Raw genomic sequence first — 15,000 nt, forward strand, 5'->3', positions numbered from 1 at the left:
GTTTACTGGACGAACGACACATACCTAGTTTGCACAACAGCGCTGCTGAGGTCGATCCACAGACGATTCAGTGTTTTTACTGTAGCCGCTGCGTCATGTGTGCGGTGTTTATATCACTGGATGGATCTTATTGATCCCAGCAGGATGAAGCTGTCACAGTCGGGACCATGTCTCCAGTCCCAACTGTTTCCAACTATTTTCGTGTCTTATTCACTGGTCTGTTATTATTGTCCAAGCTGATGCGCGCAGCTATTTGGGTCTGAAATGAGCAAAGGAGGACAAAGTTCAGTCGGTTCACTTTTTAATGCACAATAGTTTTCATACCCTTCAGGGGTTCTGTAGCTCACCGCCTCACAGATTAACAGCTCTTCATTGTTCCTGCAGCATACTGTAAGTTCGTACCTGGAGGACAAGGTGCCCTCTGAATATGTATTAATGTACAAATACAGGTTTATTCCACAATAGTCAGGCAATAGTAGTCGTGGCATATATCCAGTGTGTGCTGGCAGTTAAAGGAGGAGGAGCGCGATCACCGAGAACGTTTTGGTGTCATTGCACGGTTCCAGTTCTGGTTTTATATAATGAATTACATAAGCAGTTGGATAAGGACTTCCGACAGGTTTTACTTTCGCGCAATTACACAAATACTATCACGTGATACTTTGAGGAACCAAAGTTAGTCTGAAATACCGCGGGGAATTTATAGTCGAGTGGCAGTTTGTTACATGTTTGAAACCAGCGTTTCTAAAGAGAAGATGCTGTAAGAGGCGGCGGCCATTTTCTGTCGTTACTCAGCTGACTGGTTTCTGCAGCGCACAGAAATAATAACCTGCCAGCAATAAGCGAACCTGCCGGTCAAGCAAAATAAGTAGTCACATGCTACACGAAGATTTATCCAGGAAGCGCCCGACAGGAGCACAGAGCAGCTATAAACCACATACAGCCTGCTTCTGTTTCTAAATATAGAGGCTGTGGACTATATTTAACATGGGACCAACTTATCCTTACATTTACCGCAAGAAGCATGGTTCAAACACACACACACACACACACACACACACACACACACACACACACACACACACACACACACACACACACACACACACACACAGGAGGCCTGATCATCGGAACCACAGGCCCAACACGTGGCTGCACCGTTAGATGATGCCCATCTGAAAATAAACTGACGGAGCCGTTTTAATCCTGACGCCCCGCAGCCACAAATAGAGTGAGGCACAAATTTACACAAAGTAACGCTTTACTGTTTAAGAGCTTTGGCTTCTCCTGAGTAAACAAAGCTGGCGCACACGTCTGTAAATCACTTGCAAACAATTTTATTATTGCAAAATGCATCATAGGAAGTCTTCAGTTTTTAGTCTGCACACATACACACCGTGAACGAACCTGTTCCCTACGACCTTAGACCACAGGGAGCCCACTGGCATCAGTAAGGACACAAGGGAACACATCTGAATGAATAAACTAATCGGCTTCCAAAGCTACTTTGAATATGACACAGAGTCCATGTATTTTCTTACAGCATTTAGTGTCACAGAATGTGAAATGGTGGAAGCACCAGCTGGTGGTTTTAATTGGTTGGATCACATAAAGGTTTGTAACTGATATAATCAATGACAATTAAACAAAATCACTTTCTGGATCTAATAACGAAAGAAACAAATCTTGTCACCTGACACATCTTCTTGGTACAGAAAGGTCTCTCTCACACACACACACACACACACACACACACACACACACACACACACACGGTAATTAAAATTTAAGTTAATAGAAATTCTCTCCCTTACAAAAACGTCTTATAGCTTTTTGTAACGTTATCTGAGACGGTTGAGTGTAGACAAGTCAGACAACATCCATAAAAAAGAAAGGAGTATTTACACAAGTGCATCTTGAGTTAAAGTCTGATTTCGTTTTCCCACTAAGTTTTAAAAAGTTGCTCAAATACGATACTGTGTGTGTTAAAACCTCCAGAAATAACAACAGCCAGAGCTCATAAAAAGAAATATGCAAATAACCCAATAAATGATTCATTTTTTCTCAGCTTTACAAAATCAAAGCATTAAGGTTTCATACATTATACATTCAAGCATCTAAAAATACAAATATATCTTATGTGCATTTTTACAGGTCTGCTACACTGTGACGTATTCCTTGAAGGTAACAGTGAGGCAGTTGGTGGTGATGTCCGTGATAATGATATTTCCAAGGAAAGGCTGAAAGGAGGGAAAGGTCTCTTCCTTCTTTGCGCTGCTGGAATCAGACACAGCGTCAGAGCTGACCTTCTCTGGACTGTTTTGAGCCTCCGTTTGAGGCTTTGTGTCTGATTCTGCATGTGTCTTAGGCTGGTCCATACATGCCAGCGCGTGCGTCTCGGCTTGTGCTCCGGTCTCTGCGTAGTCTCCAGCTTTAGGCCTGGCCTTGATCATGCTCAGGTCCATGGGTTCCTCCTGGTCCGCGTAGCCACAGTCCTGCAGTCCGCTTTGGTCGCTGAGGCTTTGGGACGACGACACGCTGTTGACGCTCGTACAGTTCAGCCTCTTGCTACTCCCGTGTTCCTCCGTGTCTGTGAGGTGTCGCTTTAGTCCCTGAAATCCACCTTGGTTTCCTCTTTTGTCCACTGCAGAGGAAACTCCCCCTCCCATGGGCAGGGAGAGCAGATTAGGCTTGGTTGTCAGCTGTAAAGGCTGATCCGCTGCAAGTTGCCCCTGACCCCTGACCTCAATGTGTTTATCCCGTTCCATCATAGCCGGCTGTATTTTGGGGGACTGTTGCTTTTCTTTGGGGCAATCTCCATTAAATCCAGAACTGGGAACACTTGGTTTGTCTTTGGGGTGGTTTTTTGCAAATCCATTCATGAGCCCGAGCTTCTTGACGAGCTTCATCTTTTCAAGATGTCTCTCTGTGCTGTGATCGACCCCCTGCTGAGCCTTCTCTGTTTCAGAGTCACCGTTTTTAGCCTTAGCCGCCTGCATCCCTTTGTCCATATACTTGCTCATGACAATAACAATCCGTCCGTTCTTGTTTTTGTTCTTTACGATCTTTAGTTTGCTGCTGCTGACACCGTTGGACTGTGGTGAATCATCCTCTTTAGGCTTTTCCTTCTCCTGCTCCTTGTGTCCATTTAATCCAGCTGAAATCGTCTTCATGGTGATGTCCTTCACTTTGGTAAGGCACCCCGATTCCTTGTCCCGAACCCACTTCTGCTGCAGCACCGGAGGCAGGTTGTACCCTTTGTTGGCCAATTCTGGAGCGTGGACCTCTCTGGGCTTTGCAAACATGGGCTCTTGCACCTTGAGGTCGGGCTGGTAGTGGTGATGCTTCTTGCTATTGAGTTGATAGTAGAACTTCTTTCCATTGCTGGGCTGCTCCGCTTCGCGCTCCCTGCACAGCGGCTGGTACTGGTGGTGTTTCTTGCTGTTCAGCTGATACTGCTGCGTCTGTGGGTGGAACATCTGGACGGGGCTGCTCTTCTGACGGCTGTCCTCCTCGAGGGATGCTTCGTGAAGATCAGCCAGAATGCTGGATCTCCGGGCAAATGAAGGGACCTGTGAAAAAAAGAGGTGCCTTTTAAAATAGACTGTTACATAATAAATGATAAGATTTCTTCTTCTTCTGAAATAAAGGGGCATCCCTCTGGGCAGGGAATTTGATTAATAGCACAACCTCTTTGTCTGTGCCAGGATACAAAAAGGTTCATTGGTTCATTGAGGCCCATGAGTTGCCTGAAACCTGGGCTGTGAATGTTTGAAGGGGCCTGAACGACCAGAACGTTCACTCCACGGGCCGTGGCCCATGTTCACACAGCCCTCCCACAGGCCGCGCCAGCATGGTGACATCTCAAAGTGTCTCCTGTGGCTGTGACCTCAGCTCACAGGAATGTGACTGGCTGCTTTGTGTCCTGTCATTGACTTTGTCCCATTTGTTGCCATCACTGTGCTCCTGAGAGGATCAAAAACACGCCTCGGAGGGCTTCCCCTGACCTTTGGGACGGGTGATTAACACGCTACACGTGCAGGTCACAGTCATTTCACTGTACTGTCCCTAAAAAGTCCCTGTGGGGTGAACATCTTAGCACAAAGAAGCTGCCACTGTTCATTTTTCATTTTCATGACTGCTCATCATGGGGAAACTACTCAGCCTGTGAAAACAGTCACAGGGTTTTGTACAGTCTGACCGAATAACCCCTAATGACTCCAAAGCTTGACGCATCCAAACCATGTCTCTTGTCTCCAAGCAGTTCCCCCTTATGTCACTTTAGTTATTGTTCTCAAGTTACAGTACAGAAATTTATTCTAAGAGTGTCCTTATCTTCTTACCTGAACTAAAAGGTGTTTGGGCTTTGGTCCTCTCTTACGATATCCCATCAGCTGCTCCTGACGTTCTCTGTGGAGGAAGGGAAGAGCAGCCAATCAATGAAACCATCTCACAGGGATGAGTCGCCGTTGCCTGGCAACACTATGTCACGGGCGTTCTCCTAAGGCTCAAAAGGAAAACACTGATACTGTGTTACAGGTTGGAGTTACACCACACCTGAAGGAGCACTTGTGCCATTTTATTCCCATTTCCATTGCTGCACCTTTCTTTACAAGCAGTGACTGTAAAGACGATGCGTCTGTCTCCGTCGGTAACAATCATTGTCCTTTAAAGTGTGAGGAAGCCAAAGGCTGGTCCCTCTCTGACTTTGCGCTGCCTTCCTCATTCACCATACAAGTCTGTCTCAGGCAGTAACTCAATACCGCAGACAGGAGTGATGTCAGTCCCCTCCCCCACCCTCCTCCCTCACATCTAATTACAATGACGACTCAGTGTATTTTCATAGCCTGGCATTCAGACGATTTGGCTCCCCGAAGAGACACGCAATTAGTTTCAATAAAATCTCCTCTTTGGAGAGAGAGAGAGTGATTGCAAAAACAGACGCAGAGTGATGGCAGTGTTTCGCTTCACGGCGTGACCTGTGCATGTAAGCAAAGGCTGAACGGGAAGCAGAGAAAAGCCAGTGACAGGTTAACACACCACGCGTTTAAGAAACTCACTCCCAGCGGAGTCTGGTCAGTCACTCAACAGGCTATTAGCAGTTAGCTGGGCAGCTAATGTCACCCTGCACACAGGGGCCTTTACTGACTAAAGCCTCTCTGTTTGAACAATGTTGGAACAATTACTTAGACACAGTTTAGTTAGATTTAGATTACTTACTGTTCATTTCCTCTCAACAATCAGCGGCAGAAGGCTGAGTGCTGGTAAAACAGACTGTGCTCACCTTAATTCAAGCATAGCTTTGTGACATCACACCTGGTGCAGAAGCCAATTATAATCCCAGTGTAATGGTGCACATGAGTAAACTCTGGAAAAAGCCCAACCAGTCACATGGAACGTTTGTTTTGGGAGGTTTAACATTTTTCAATTTCAATATATTTATTTAATATCACATATACATTCAACAATTATTTATATTACATTAAAAAAACTATGCTTGAATTTCACCGCTGGTTTATTAGCTTGTGTAATTAGTTGCCATGTTTTTGTGAAAGCTGGTAACTCCTGAACAGATGACCTGATGCCGACACTGAAATAACAATCAGTTGTCTGAAAGTACACAAACAGTCAGTTTGTTCCGGTTTCCCCGATTCCCAAACCTGAGCCTCTGATGACACCGGTGTTAGGCCTAATCCAAACCCCTCAGGCACCGGGTTTCTGCCCCTTTGACTGACACACTGAGTGTTTGAGCAGTATATTATCATCACAGGATTATTCGTGACAAGTCTCTAGGTTGCATAGTTCCTGAATACAAACACAGGAAGTTCCTGTTTTGTACATGTGGATGAGTGACAGACAATCCACAAGAACTGGAAAGGTAGGAAACGTTGACACTAAGCCTGTATATTCATTTTATTTAGGCCCCTGTGCTTACCTGTCTTGGAAAGCGTCCAGCAGTCTCGGGTCCAGTATGTTTTCTTCTGGTTCCCATGTGTTGTATCTATTCAAAGAGAAGAATGTGAAGAGTGGGCACACAATAGCATGACAAAGGTGGGTGGGTGAGCAATAAGCGCTGACTGAGGAGAGCAGGTGATCTTCACCGCACCAGTGTTTAGCTTTTCGTGTTGTGAATGAGCGCTGCGTGTGTAGACGACAACCTGAGACATTCCGTCCAGATCCACGTGTAATAAATCATGAGTAACTTTTACGCACGGGTGTAGCCCGTCCAGCCTCCCCGCTGCTGTACATGCACGTTCTTCAGCGCAGACGTCTCCCCGTTTACTTGGCGTGGAGGGGGGGTTGCATGCACCGTGGGTCTACATCCATCATAGAGGCTAGCGCGTTAACCGACCGAAGCAAAAACGCGCAACCGCCCTTACTGAACTTACTGTGCGCACGCTCGCGGCAGATGCGCACATGCGCGCGCACGCACGCCTCTGTTTTGAAGGGTGTATAATAATTGAGGAGACTGCTGCGAATACTAAGACAATACTTACTTTGGAGACCATCCTCGCCACTTGACCAGATATTCGAACCTCCCCTGTGAACGGAGACCATTAGCGTAACGTTACTTTACGCAGCAAATTGCGCTGACGTGTTACAAATATACGAGATAAACAAACAAGCCGTTATTCTGACACATAGAAGAAAAGCTCTAGCGGAGTGGTGAATTTGTGTGAAAATGTCCTTCTATCCCTGGGACCAACCTTCCTGCTGCGCTTCTTCTCGATGCTCTCTACAGCAAAGACGTGTTCTCCAGCGGCGGGTAGCTCCATTTTCCGATGCAAGAGAAGCGGCTCCTGCGTTTCTTTCTCTCTCCCTCTCTGTCTTTTGGTATCCGACACCTTACCCCCGCTCTCAGTCCGTTTTTCCTCCCGCTGCTATGATGTGAAACACAAGCGTGCCCCCACCTCCTCCTCCTCCTGTTTTCACTGCGCCTCTTCCCTCGCTTTGCCCCTCGGAGAGTCGTTCTGCAGGCGAGTCGGGTCTGCAGCCAGAAAAGACTTCATGCAAATAGCCGGTGGTGTGACGTCAGGCGAGGGGGAGGGAACAGGGGGAGGGAGTTGTACGTGTGCTGCATTTAGGGCAGTCGGAAATGAATGAATCACGACTTAAGTTGTGCATGAAAAATGTCAAGAAGCCTCAATGACATTAGGTAGTAAAATAAACATTGTATGACAACAAAGGCACACTGTTGTGCTATTTCAATTACATCGTCAATTACAATTAACAGTTAACAGTCAAGCTAAATTGATGTTTTTTTGGTGGTATGCTTCACAGGTCGCACCGACTCTTTGTTTGATGTGTAACTCATTACATTTTATTATTGGCTATTTCTCTGAAGACAACATCTCACTGTAGCTGTATGGTGTATAGGTGAGAATGTGTAATAGTGTGAAATCTGCTGGTGTTGCCACTGACGGTACAGGAATTAGTATCACACGGTACTATACAAGTAACAAATATCCAAATACTTAACCTGACCAACCGAAACCAAGTCAATTTCAAACGATTTCAATGTGTGTCGGGTAACGCATTGAAATTGCGGTACAAATTCCGAGCTGGATTCAATCCTTGAACGTAACACCTCTACCTCCCTTGTCACTGGATGTGAAGCGAACTGCAAGAGGGTGCTGTGAAAAAAAAGAGCGAGCGATTCTCAAGCTACGATGGCTTGAATGTGCTCATCGCCAACTTGTGTTCAGCAGCTCGTCAAAGGCCAGTGGCTTATTGTGTTTTCTCAGTAACTGGGATCGTCACAGATCATCTTCCGCGCCCCCGGTGCTGCTGACAGAGAAACCCGAAATGCGTTTATGACGGAAGACCACGATCACCTACAGTATATGGCGTCATAAGCCAGTCCATATTAAAAATGTTCGGATTCGCCCACCTACAAACCCATAAAAGGCCCAGCACCGTCAGGCCCACAGCGTCTTTGACACAGACTTATTACCGCCACCATAACGAGGCCGCGTCTTTCACAGGGAATCCCGCAGAAATAGGAAAACAAATTCCCATCCGCGCTCGCGTACAGCTGGATAGAGCCGCCTCTGTACGAGTAACGCGGCGTGAATCAACGCCTGTGTCGAGCTGAATTGCAGACAGGCACAGGCCACTGTTCTGCGAATTACAATGAATGGATTTCCATTCCCTCGCTAAGTCAAGGTCACACAAAGAGATGACATTTCAGATGGCACCGTGTCGGGATTTTCTGGTGGATTTCCACGGTCTTAACTGCTACCCCCCTAGTTTGACGATGTAGGTCACCGTCTATAGCGGGTTATTTCTGCCGGGTCCTTGACGAGAACCTGGGCTGATGAGACGCACAGACCTCCTTATACCAAGGCTGGAGTTTTAATGGTTTCCAAGGTTACACCTGTGGTTTCACTTGGACAGAATACGATTAGGAACCATTTAACACCCGCTGGCTCATATAGCCCTCACCCTGTTTAATGTTATTCGTTATACTTGCAAACTATCCAGGGACACATATTCGATACACTAATTTCGAATACAAGCATGAAAAGCGCTAAACGCCTTTGTGGATCTCGGTACATTGTTCCGGACGGTCGGGCCAAATAAAATTCAGCAGTTAAAGCGTTAAAGCGCAGGGCTCCTGAGGCTGCGGCGCCGGCCTATTGCAGACAGGCACAGCCGCCTTTCCTTATAAGGCAACGGCGGCAAGAAAACGGCGGCGAGAAAACAAGAACCGTCCAAAGCGGCGCATTCACGCCTGTTTGCGCTAAATATGGTTTCACCGGCGCACCGACTGTCGCCACACGCGTTCACTGGTTTGCTTTCCGTGACACCGTGAAGCTCGCGCGCAGCCCGCAGCCAGCAGCAACAGCAGCAGCCCATGCGCGTGCACAAGGACACATCCAATTCAACTGCGTCATTTTTAAATTAAGGCAGGAACAGAAACTGGGATGTTGGTTAGAAACAGTGAAAGGTGTCATTGTCAAGAAATACCGGTCAAACTGTCACCTGTCCGCTCGCCGCCGCCAAGCCGATGGCGTCTCACTCAGGCGTGGACGCCATTTGGGCTCTAGCATAAATTACATTTAAGCACAACTGTTGTTGGTGCCAAAGGGTTATGCAGCTTACACAACGGTCACGCGACTGTATTGTGTACAGCTTTGGACCATGGCACGTGCTCCAGGGGCGGATGGAATGTGATGCCGCACGTGCGCGTCTTGTTAATGGTACTGTGAGCACGAAAAAAAAACTTCACCTGTGCCGCACCGGGCAGAAACCCCGCTCACCACCCACACTGAGAGCTCTGTACAAAACAGTGGACATTCAGCTGGTTCCAACGCTGCGCAGTTAGTCATATTTATAATTAGTTTAGTGATATATGAATGGAATAAAGCAGCGCGTGAAGAGACAATAAAACAGAAACAGATCTAATATCGCTTCGCGTCAACTGGCGAACAGCAGCGCATTCCTTTATTCACTCCGCATTAATTCCAGCATACATGCTTCAGTCTGACCACCCGTGATCCACTTCACAGGGTCCATCTTTTTATTAGCGAGCATTAAATTGTGTTTGCGGGAGGAACGCGCGGGACAGGTGCGTGATGCCACACTGCGCGTCTCACTTTGCGGACATATAAAGGAGTTTCCACTCAACGTAACGCATGCGAAATTCGCAGGAAAGCACAGAGAACTGACCTTATGATTGTTTTGCCATCAATACACAAATCTCGGGATGTTTTTAATGAAAAAAACATTATACAGGAATTTAGTGGAATTATGAAGCTATACTTAACGTAATGTATATATATGCAAGTTTTATTAATTTAAAGTGGAACTTCTTACTTAATACTTTCACAATTCTTTTATATCAGGGTTATATAGTTGAATGAATAAATGAATCTTAAAGGTTAAAGATTAATTAAGTCAAACCCACAGACTCTTCAAATTAAACCAAGTTACTGTCAGCAGCTCTGCATGTCTCTTTCCACTGAGTTTTCAGCAGCTGCATCACTACGTACAAATTATTTCTCATTTAAACTTTATTCTTACCTGTCTTTGGTATTTGGTTGGCGTTATTTAAGTATAGTTATTGTAAATTATGTGTCTTAGTTCACTCTTAGGTCATTCAGGTACCCATGCGAACGGTATTGTATTACAATGTCATATAACGAGAGTAGAAGAAAAGTGGTGGTGGCAAGAAAAATGAAGCACATAATAAAAAATGAAGTATGAAGTATTTGAGTGAGTTTACCAAAGAGGGTTTGAGCTGGAAAAATACTACAAACAAAGAGGAAACAAAAATCCTCAGCAGTGAAATAATAAGTCTGCAGAAGGGGATTTTTTTACAGTGAGGAGGAGCAACAGGCCCAGATTACTGAGCGGTTCATGGTTGTAGAAAGTCCTGCTCTGTCTGATTAAGGTGGAAGAGAGGACGTGCCTGACCACATGTAGCTCAAATGACAGCGAAAAGCGATGTGTCACGACCCAAGGTACAGTGGAGAAGATGTGATTAATAACAGTGAAGAATGGCGCAGCAGACAATCAATGGGAAAGTTCCAATCAGTGTCGGAAACTCCCTGTAAAGACCTGGAAAGGACCAGTATCGTCAAAGACTCACTGAAGAGTTAACTGAACTGAGAGGCACATGATACAAAAAAGGAACCAATAAGAAATAGTTTGTTTTATGTATTTATTTGTATTTTAGGTTTGTTCATTTATTTGTATTTTTGTTTGTTTGTTTGTTTGTTTCTGTCATCCTTCCTTCCTTCCTTCCTTCCTTCCTTCCTTCCTTCCTTCCTTCCTTCCTTCCTTCCTTCCTTCCTTCCTTCCTTCCTTCCTTCCTTCATTCTGGGTTGTCAACAGTCACAGATGAGCAACCCAAACCCTGTTTGCTTTTTTTTTACACACAAAGCTCAAACAAGTGAGTCATCACTGCATTACAGGTCGCATTTAACCCAAAAACATAAATATATATACTGTATATATATGTTTATTACTTGGTGACATTTGTAAAGCTGTTTTAAATCAGCATTGGATATTATTTATAAAGTAGATATTCATTTGTCACTGTGCCTATGTGTCATGAACACATCCCTCTAACATCTCCATGTCTATCTTTGGGGGAATGATAAAGAGTAAATGTGATCTTTGGACCTGCCTCCACACAATATGATTTCCTCCTGTGCGCTGACTAATGTTCTCAACTGGCTGAGGTGACAGCATTAGTTCTTTGGCTTTCATGAACTCATGAACCGCCATCATGTCCTCCTCTGAATAGAACTGATTAGCTAGAAAGAGAAACACAATAAATCAACAGGATGTGAACATAGAATGTGCGCATGACTCATGGGTGAAATGAGTCTCACGTAACCCCCCCCCCCCCCCTCCTCACCATCACCACACACACACACACACACACATACCCACGTCACGGCACAGGCTGCTGGCTTCTCCTCTCCTCTGCAGTGGAGTGAGCCCAGGGGGGAAGATGTGTCCTGGCGTCACTGTGACTCAGACTCCTCTTAGATGTGTAATTGATGAAGATGCGTGTTTTGCGTTTGAATGTACGTCAGAGGGAGCAGCCTCAATGACTGACCGCTGAGCTCGGTGACTCATGCCGGAAAAGTCAACATAATGGATCACTGGCTGATGGTGACGTGGGTCCAGTCTCCCTCAAACGTAATGGCCACATTGTTAAGCCTTTGAGATTCCCAGTGACATTTGGTCTGACTCACCTGTAATATGAATGTGAATATTAATGGAAATAAAGGTGGGCAACAACAGGTGGAGGCACGTACCTCCCTGTGCCTCCAATGATGACAGGAAATAAGCATAAGGATGCATGTATGTGATGTCACGTTGGCTGGAGTGGATCGACCACAGCAGCCGAGGAGGAGCCAGAGGCAGAGACACACGTGGCTTTATTTGGTGGTGAGGTCAAGAGGTCAAGAGGGGAGTACACACACACGCACGCACGCACGCACGCACGCACGCACGCACGCACGCACGCACGCACGCACGCACGCACGCACGCACGCACGCACGCACAAATTGGAATCTTTTATTTGAGCGTCAGTAAAGAGGTAAAAGATTATCTAACAAAGTTCTAAATGAAAATCTTTATATTTATATTCTGTAAAATTCCATTATTCATCATCATTTCAATTCATCCTTTAATTAAATGTGATATGAAAAAAGAAGACTCACAGCTGAGAAACTTTGTAGGAAAAATGGAAAAATCCTGAAGAAAAGGAAATCCAAACTCACTAAAGAGTTTAAGATAAAGAAGTTTAAATAAAAATAGAAGAAAAATGGATTCTAGGTGAGGTATAGGAAGCAGGCAGAAACAAAAAAACATGTTTTAAAAAGAAAAATGATGAACATTAAATACAACAATAAAAACTGTCATGCCAAAAGGTTTGGGAAGATTAATAACAACTATAATACTTTTATTTTCTTGGGGAAAGGCAGTGGTTTCATGGAGCTCTAATAAATACATCATATTTGATCAGTACAGTGTCATTTCGTTTAGGAAACAACCTTAAAACCTAAGATGGTTGATGGAAGTACTGATGTTTAAGATGCTTTTAAGAATCAAGGCTCTTCATAGCGTTGATGTAAATTGTAACGTCAGCTTGACATTGTTGTCCTATGATCCTCATTCATTGATGATGATGCTTCTTTATTTAGGGCACCGTAATGTTAGATTCAAGTATTGTGTCACAGCAGTAATTCGAACCTGTCTAACTTAAAGGAGGCTGTCGCAAAGGAAACAAGGCCAAAATATCCAGATATTAGACATTTATACCTCAGGCTCTGAAAACCTTGGAGCCTTGCATCTGTGGCATAAGCCCAAAAAAGTCTGCAAATCTGCACTTTGAGACTTAAAAGTGAATGAAACAAATGGCAGCCAGTGTGTTTGTCTCACTTCAGGCTGAAAGCTCGCCTAAGAGAAACCTTGATGCCGGCCACATGGGAGGAAGCTGATGTGGAAGCGGCCTCCTTCCAGGCTCCTCTGGCAGGAGCTGCTGGTGAGACAGCTGGAAGCCAGAGCTACTGTGCAGGCGGATGACGCTCCAGACTGGAGATAATGGCAGGGAAACGCTGTGTGGAGGCGGAGGAGGAGGAGAAGGAGGCGGAGGACCATCTCCCTCAGCCCTAAAGACACAGCCTCATCCCGATGAATCAATCCAGGGTGGCAGCGAGAGGCGTACGGGTGTCTGGTGGGCTTCGGCAGAGAGGAGGGGCTGGAAAGAGAAAACACCAAAAGCGAGAGTAGATTTCTCAATTATTGGCTTGTGCTTATTTGTGGGTGCGTGTGTGATCATGCGGTGTAAATGTTAAGGGCGGCCTGCAGCCACGCTGACAGTGCACTGCAGGGGGTGATTAAAGCGGTGCCATCCATCTCACGGGCCGACTCCAGCAGCAGCAGCACCGGTGGTGGAGGCAGAGAGGGGGTCTGTTTGGAAGACACGACGGAAAGGAGGAGGGGGGGGATTACTAGCCAGCGCTGATTAGCTGGCAGCTTAACGACACGCTGTGTTTTCCATCTCATCGTCAGGACATGACCCGAGGCTGACTGAGGGGAAATGAAACGGTATTTTTGATTATTTGTAGAGAGAAAGTGCTGGTAGACGGGACATGAATATTCAATTCAGGCAATTACAAGACACCCTACTTGGGTAAGAAGCGATTTCATACTGAATATTTGATATTTCTTCAGGTTTCCATGTTAAGTTGCTGCTTTAGGCTTCATAAGGACACTGTTTAAAAACGTTTTATATCTTTTTAAATCAGACACACGAAAGGATTCCCTCCAAACATTTTGTTGAGCCAGTGCTGTTCTTGTGAAGATGAATGCGGTCGCAGCCCGGCGCTGACTTAGGAGGATGAATGGCAGCCACCTCTCTGCGTTTTCTGGCTCATTGCTTCGGAATGATTCTCCGAGTGTCATTGTCGCCGGGAGAAGGGGGAGGATCTTTATCTTTTTCCTCCCTCTCTGTCTTTTCTCTCTCATCCCTGCTCTCTGCCAGACCCCTCTCTCTCTCTCTCTCTCTCTCTGTCTCCTCCTCATATCAAGTCCCCACGTCACCGCTTCCCCAGAGTGGGGGATGGGAGAGAGGGAGGAGGGGAGGGAGGCTGCTCGATTGCATGTGGAGGCACTTCGCTGCTGCAAACCTTCACCTGCTGGGTGATGAAACCAGGAGGAGAAAGCTCAAGTCTGCGTGTGTTTGATCTGCATCTGTAGCGTCTGCTAAAACCTGCTCATCAGTTACTGTTGCTATGACAACAAACTTGAATTTGTTGGTGAGAAGTATTGATTTTGCTTGATCAGCTTCGATCCAGTTATGGCAGACGTTCCAACATTTAGTGCCCTACTCACACCTCTGTTAGCGCCATGATCCAGATGTTTCCATGACATACGTCTAGGAGCCACGATTAAATGTAGTCTGTGTTGCTGTGTTCTATTTTCAGAATGACGTAAGTGTAGCAGTTTTACATAAAGGCCACACAGCACACATCCAAACGTCTATGCCTGTTGTTATTGCACCAGGTCAAACCAGGTGCTTTATTAGTAGAGGGGAACCAATACTCAGTGGGTCTACAGCCAAGAACAGCAGACATCAGTGATTGGAGACTGGATTATCTGGACTAAAGCAGGCAGCGTTGTTGAAGATGAAAATCAGGATGGCATTCAACAATAAATTATAACTTATACTCATTAGCTCAGTAAAACGTCAAGCTAATGAAGACTAATGTCAGCTTCAAATCAGTCAAAACATCATCATTTACTAATTCACAGATTTTTACTCAAGAAAATATTTATTTAATTTATACAGAAAATACATTTATAGCACAGATAAGTGGGCAGATATTCCTATTTTGTGTTAACATAATCATATTACCATATTTTTCAGGCTCTCAGGTTTGTGTCGATCCATGATGCGTCCCCCTATTCTGTGAGTTTTAGCCAACTCTGGTGCAAAGGGTTCATAAAACATTTCAATTAACACGTAGTACTAA

The 15,000-nt window shown here is 45.4% G+C and overlaps 1 protein-coding gene across 1 annotated transcript; it reads right to left on the reverse strand.

Moving 5' to 3' along the window:
* Window positions 1-1,321: 1,321 nt before the first annotated feature.
* Window positions 1,322-6,998, reverse strand: LOC114846950 (E3 SUMO-protein ligase CBX4). Its single transcript, XM_029136267.2, has 5 exons — window positions 6,708-6,998; window positions 6,498-6,541; window positions 5,936-6,001; window positions 4,344-4,410; window positions 1,322-3,572 (listed from the first exon to the last, which is right to left on the reverse strand). The coding sequence occupies exons 1-5, from the start codon at window positions 6,774-6,776 to the stop codon at window positions 2,160-2,162; spliced, it is 1,659 nt and encodes a 552-aa protein (XP_028992100.1). The 5' UTR covers window positions 6,777-6,998; the 3' UTR covers window positions 1,322-2,159.
* Between the last annotated feature and the right edge of the window lie 8,002 nt (window positions 6,999-15,000).

The sequence above is a fragment of the Betta splendens genome, chromosome 1 (genome assembly GCF_900634795.4).
Source record: "Betta splendens chromosome 1, fBetSpl5.4, whole genome shotgun sequence".
In the NCBI taxonomy this organism is placed as follows: domain Eukaryota; kingdom Metazoa; phylum Chordata; class Actinopteri; order Anabantiformes; family Osphronemidae; genus Betta; species Betta splendens.